General features: G+C 34.3%; 1 protein-coding gene across 1 annotated transcript; it reads left to right on the top strand.

The window, feature by feature from the left end:
* Positions 1-4446: 4446 nt before the first annotated feature.
* On the top strand, positions 4447-5687 carry LOC149556678 (triphosphate tunnel metalloenzyme 3-like). Its single transcript, XM_089831103.1, has one exon. The coding sequence runs from the start codon at positions 4848-4850 to the stop codon at positions 5451-5453; it is 606 nt and encodes a 201-aa protein (XP_089687229.1). The 5' UTR covers positions 4447-4847; the 3' UTR covers positions 5454-5687.
* The last annotated feature ends 1149 nt before the right edge of the window (positions 5688-6836 follow it).

The raw sequence follows: 6836 nt of genomic DNA, 5'->3' as shown, positions 1-6836 counted from the left end.
TCATGTAATTAATAATCTATATGTAATTAATGTTTATCATTTAAATAACCCGAGCTTTGTTCATTTTTAATTTTTAATTTTTGTCTATAATCTACATGTAATTAATGTTTATCATTTCAATCATCCTCGCTTTGTTCATTTTGTATTGGTAGTAATAATAAGATATCTTTCGACTTATTATATGTAGTTATAGATAAGCTAAACTACAATGTTATTGGTAATTGTCGATAAAAACTTGTTAGAAATTGACTGTACAATTTGGGAAGTGGTGTGTGGTTAGTGGTAGCATACTAGCAAGAGAATGTCGCTATTACTGACATGGCATTTAATTCTTTTCGGGTACACTGTACTCCGCAAACAACTTACCTTGATACGTGTCAACATTTTGGTGACTACCTTGACAATTCTTCTTCCTTCAAGAAATGTTGGCCAAAATTAAACCTCAGCCATTCATCTTGGATCATCAAATGGTTTGAGTTCTCAAATAATACATTTAACATAATTACAGTGGTAGTGGCAAATATTATGTTTCCATAATGTACGATCAAACAACCACGTCTTTAAACCATCACTTGCCACTTGCCAATAATTTATGTAAGTTGGTATGTTAGGTTAGACTACTTATTTCCCATCTTTTGAAAATAGCCATACCAACTATAACTTTCTAAAAACCATTCACCATAACAAATAAATTAATTCGATTATTTGGAAAATAATTTTGCCAGTTTTTTATAAAAAAAGGTATCAGTTATTAAAATATTTGCCAACAATATCCAAATTTCAAAACATAATTCACCATCAATATTAATAATTTTATTAAAAACAAAAATTATAATCACCATTATTTTATAAAAATTGTCTAAACTATTAAAAAATTCGCCACCAAATATCCATCCATTGACGCATAATTTGCCAACACTATTAATTTTTTTTCACCCAAACGACATGTGATTCGCCACAATTTTATAAATTTTGGGAGGGGGGGGGAGGTTCCTTAAAGTTATCCCTGATGATAAATGTTGGGTTGATACTGATGTTTGTAGCTCTACTTGTTTCAAAAATATGTTTTTGGTCAGATATGGAATTTCTCAGATTTTGTAAAATACCAGCAAGGAAAAGGGTATCCAAATTTATTGTTTGTTCGCAATTATTATGCATGCAAATGGTCTTTATTTTATGTTTTTGCTCAGATGCGTCACAAGATTGGTTAGATGCACTATTTAATTGATCATATGCACTATTTAAATGCTCAGATGCGCTATTTGAATTGTCATATGCATTGTTTCATGATCTAGATGCGCTGTTCTGTTGGGAAAATGCATTGTTTAAAGGCTCAGATGCGCTGTTTGATAGGAATATGCATTATAATAGAGATCATAAGCATTACAGGAATGTTCAAAAGCATTGTTCTATGCAGTATATGCATTACTTTCAGGATTATTCAGCAATGTTCTCATCTTGGACTTGGTTTCTCAATACCAGTTTGAAGTTTATCTTTCTAGAAGGATTGTGATCTGCACTAGTGTTCATTATTAAGTTTTAAAGCACTTCCAAGCACAATAGTAGAAAGACGAAAACAAAATGTAAAACCACACACACTTAGAAAATGGAAAAAAATGGCTTCCTAACAAGGTTATCTAAAGCAGGTGACTAGTGGGTCTTTGTATTTAACCAACTATGTTCGGATTTACCTATCTTATGACAAAGAGCTTCCCACCAATGCTAAGGAGGTTTGGTGCAATCCCTTATGGGACTACTAGAGGAAGGCTATGTTCCAAACACAAGTGGCTTGCATTCGATTGGGAATGCAAGATTGGGAGGCAATCCCTCTCACCGACCCTGCTAAGGCAACTCAGGAGGTAGCCTTTCTATGGAAAGATAATCCTACCTAGTAGAAAGTAGGAAATGGAAATCACAATAGGTCTGGGAGTTTGATCACTCGAGGAGAGTGAGAGCATATCCCTACTGTTTTGAATTTCCAAACACAATAGACACAAAGTTTTAATTACCATCCCTTATACTACTGAGGACAGAGGGGCTCCTAGTTAGACTATGTGTAGATTTTTTTCTCGTCCAATTGTAACCAATCTTTACTGAAGGTCGGGCACTCTGATTAGCTCAAAGGAGTTGAGAGCATAGGCCTACTTCTATTTTAGATCAGTGAGATCAAATGCTTCTATTAAGCTATGTTTGGAACTTAGAAATGTCGCACTTTAAATCACCAAGAGCTGAGGTCCACTTACTTGATTCAGAGCTAGTAAAGACTAGATGCATTTATGAGGGTCTTCATTCTTGTTGCGCGCTATCTGCAATTTGGGAACTTTTCATTAACTTAGAAGGGACCTGTAAGCAAACGATATTCAGATTTGGAAGTTAGATTCAAGAAACTGTAATTTTACTAGATGCGCTACAGGAATGCTCATATGTGTTATAGAACGCCCTACATGCACTATTTAATCTTGCAGATGTGCTATAATAAAATCAAATGCACTGTAAAACACTTTATATGCGCCTTAGAAATGATCAGATGTGTTACATAATTCTTCAAAAGTGCTATAGAAAGATGCAGATGCATCACAAAACTATGTAAATGTGCTTTAGAAAGATGTAAATGCGTTACAGAACTATTTAAATGCACTTTAGAAAGATTAAATGCATTAAAACAATGTTCATAAGTGTCAAAATATCTCTAGAAAACATTAAAATAGAGCTCAAAAACGATAAAAGATTTAAATGTAAATTCTACAAACTTCTCATGTTTCCCTAACTACAACTGCTAAAATAGCTCTTAGACCAACATCTTAGTGACAGTTCTAGAATGAGAGTATGCTTAGAATGCAAATCTTCAAGAATGCATGCAAGATCTATGACTATAATGCAGATTATATGAAGATAACAACTCTTAAAATGCTACGACAATGGCCATACAATGATCTAACATGTAATAAATGATGCTAAATGACATAAAAACAATGCTAAAATGCTATGAATTTGCTAGAATGATAATGCTAAAATGATAACTCAAGATGTGCCTATAGTGCAGACGCCTAAAACTTGGGTCCTTTGCCTCTTGAATTTCCCTATTTATAGGATTTCAGAAGGGGTTGGGGTAAGAATAAAGATTTTCACCTTTGACTGGTGGGTGAAAGTGAAACTAAAAATATCTCATAAGAGACCAGGAGGAAGAGTCCAACAGACTTGGTTTTGAGGATAATTGAAGATATTTCTAGTTCTTTTAAAATGAAAAAGGGAGATTTTCAATTTGTGAGGATAAATGATTTTATTGATTTAATAAATGTCTTCAACACTTTGTCTTTTTCCTCCTCCTTTTTTGAATTTCATTTTACGAATTTGAATTGTTTTTCTCCTCTTTTAAAGTTGATTTAGGTCTTATCGATTTGATAGATAATTAATGGCCGAGTGTGATTTTTGATTTGAAAGTCTGTTGTGTTTCTTCTGATTTTCTCTTTAACTTGCATTGATTGATCGAAATTTTGTGATTTAAGTTTTTGCCAATTTTTGGTTGTCTACAGATGTCATGCCAAGTTCAGAGAATCTTTGATGTTATAGTCAGTGTTGGTCATATAACTTGGATTTGGGCTACAGAGGAAACTCGTACTAAGGATAACTAGGGCAAAAAGAAAAAGATTTAGTAGGTGCTTCTATAAGAATAGTACAAACGACAAAACAATTAATAAATCTTTAAAGAAAATATTGACTTATGCATTGTATATGATATGAGCTCTATTGAAGCTATTTGCAGTGAAAATGGATTCATTTTTATGGGAGAACCATACGTGATTGAGAATTCCTCTAAACATATGCTCCTATACTATTTTTGACCTAAACATAGGATTAATCTAATTAATGGGCAACTGTCCTATTTGACAAGGTTCCATTGATATGGTTGCCATGCAAAATGTGGAAGAGCACTGTAGCCACATGAAGTGTTATAAGGTTGCCACTTGTTCATGATTCTCAACGATGTGGATTGTTCAAAAAAACTGGATAGTATCATACAAGTGAATTAATATAAGGCTATTATCTGTTAAATGATTCCTAATACGTGTACTATTAATAGATGTCCAAATCTTCCTAAATAATTTTTTTTTTCCAAATAGAAAAATAAAAAGATCACTAGAAAATCAATATTGACCAATTAAAAATTTAATAACAAAATCTCACTTTAATAAAATATTTTTTCAAAACATAAGATAAAATGACTACACATAGTTTTCCAAAAATAAATTAATAGATAATAATGATATGAAAACTAAAATCTTCAGACTAATAATAACAATATAAAATTTTCTAAATTTGATGATTAAACTTGACTCAAAATAAAGCTTGCCTCACATACCTTTTTTATAAAGAAGTTTGCTAAAAACTAATAGACTATATTTGTTATAATTGACAAACTGACCTTAAAACCTTTCATTAGTTCATTTAATACAAAATTTTGTCTTTCTAACTAAAACATTTAAGACCATAAATCCTCGAAACTCAAATCCAAGTTGTACCCCAAACACAACACCAACACTATTTAAAAGGATTTAACTTGTTGCAGAGCGATTCATTGTTTTTCTTTTGATGCCCTTGCGGATAATGGAAAAATGTTGAGGAGGAAGCCTTCACAGGTGGAAGTGCGTATAGAGGACAAAGAAGAGCTCGTAGAGGCACGCAAGAGGCTCATTCCTCCGCCTCCCTTCCCTCCTTCAAAGTCCTCCGCCGCTTCTGCCCTTCTTTCCCAGTTGGATTCTAAGCCCTCCGCTCCCTCCCGAATCGGCTTCCCAAATCCGATGCAGAGTGGTTCGTAAGGTTACTTTTCCTACTTGCATTTGCCTTCCATGGAAGTTGAAGTGAAACTGAAGCTTCCAGACGCCTCTGCACATCACAAGGTTTCAACCATTCTTGCCCCCTTCCAAAAGGTTACCCATCTGCAGGAAAATGTGTTTTTTGATGGCTCCAATGGCGAGCTCAGTGCGAAGAGGGCTGTTCTACGCCTGCGCTTCTATGGCGGTGACTCTCGCTGTGTTGTTTCACTCAAGGGAAAGGCCGTTTTAGTTGATGGCGTTAGCCGGGTGGAGGAAGCGGAAGAGGATGTGGAAGCAGCGCTCGGGAGGGCTTGCGTGGCAGAGCCGAGCCGCTTGCTGTCGGCAGCGGAGAGTTGCGGGCTTCTTAAGACTGTTTTGGCTGAATATGGATGCAGGGATTTTGTTTGTCTTGGAGGGTTTAGGAATGTCAGAGGGGTTTTCGAGTGGCAAGGCTTAACCCTCGAGTTGGATGAGACCCACTATTCCTTTGGAACTACCTATGAGATCGAATGCGAGACGGCGGATCCAGAGGCTGCCAAAAACGTTCTTGAACAATTTCTGCAACAAAATTCTGTGCCTTTCTCGCACTCTCAACTTTCTAAGTTTGCTGTTTTTAGGTCTGGGAAGCTTCCCAGTTGAAGATCTCCATAGGACAGCATTTAATATTGCTTATGTTTTAAAAAATAAAAAATAAAACTCGTTTGCTCATTATACTCGACTATGTGTATTTATGTTTGCGAGAAATATGTTATCTATATACTCATGTTGGGCACTGACGTGCATTATTCTAGATGCGCGGTTGAAATATTTGCTGTCTGTATGTATGATCTGTTACGATTATCTTTTCAGGCAATTGAATTATGGATTTTCACATATGTCATTCAGGATTGGGAAAGAATCAAAATGTTTTCATTTTCTTGAAGATTGTTATAGAGGAAATTTGCAATGTTCTTGTGTTTTGTATACTTATTAATAAAAATCATATTGGAAATTACCGATTAACATTTAGTTCTACGGTATGAATTAAATGCCATGCTTTACGTTTCACTAATTTTAAGCACAGTCAGGATGAGTACCTAATCTGTGTGAATTATTTAATTTTATTGTAAAAATTCTTATTTTGTATTCATTATTTCGAGGGTATGCTACTATCATGATTTAAATAGAGGTTTACTTACATTTTAGAGGCAAACGAATATTTATATTGTCATTATATTCACATTCTTTAAATTTTATGAAAGCCAGGCTTCCTAAGTTTCGGATAGGGGTGGGAGGGAATGAGGGGTGCATTTTGTGATGCTTTTTCTTAACAATGTTTTAAAAATTTAAAGTTTTAAATATATATATATATATATATATATATATATATATTTGGCTGTTTTAGGGAACAAACCACTAATAAGTGAAGGAGATTTTGAAGTACAAAGTAAATTTTAAATATTGATACAATAATAGGTGGGATAGGTCTATTAGCTGTTTGCACAGGGCATGACTAATATGTTTCTATATAATAGGTGTGATGGTTCTATAAACTGTTTGCACAATGTCTAATTTGTTTCTATATTATGAAAGCGCATGATTGATATGTATATTATGAAAGTGTTATTTAGTGACACCTTATGAATTGACTTGTATTCAGCAGTATGCTGGTTGTAGCATGCCAACTTCATCTGTGCAGTTGTCGAATATCAAACAGGTTGTCCAATGTATGAAACAAGATAAGCCTTGGTTGTGACTTGAACTGTGAAGATTCAGAGATCTGCAAGAGGCAATATGTATTTTGTAAGTGTTGTGATCATGATTAATCACGGACTCTTGCAAAGCATAGTTTGCAAGCTTGGACTTTGGCAGACAAGAGATTTGGATTAATTGCAATAAATTTCCACAATCCATGATATTCTGTATTCGAGCTTCTGGGTAAGATTGTGTAAGATTTTTTAGCATCAACGTTTCGGATCATACTCTATGATCCATCATCAGGATGTTAAAGAGAGAGCTAAGAAAGTAGAAAAATGAGTGTTA

The sequence above is a fragment of the Cupressus sempervirens genome, chromosome 5, assembly GCF_028749045.1.
Source record: "Cupressus sempervirens isolate cs-2001-9-10 chromosome 5, ASM2874904v1, whole genome shotgun sequence".
In the NCBI taxonomy this organism is placed as follows: Eukaryota; Viridiplantae; Streptophyta; class Pinopsida; order Cupressales; family Cupressaceae; genus Cupressus; species Cupressus sempervirens.
Note: the sequence above shows the minus strand (reverse complement) of the source record. Positions and strands in the feature narration are given on the sequence as shown.

What these genes read in the sequence shown, in the direction of transcription:
- LOC149556678 (XM_089831103.1), top strand. Translation starts at nt 4,848, where the DNA reads ATGGAAGTTGAAGTGAAACTGAAGCTTCCAGACGCCTCTGCACATCAC.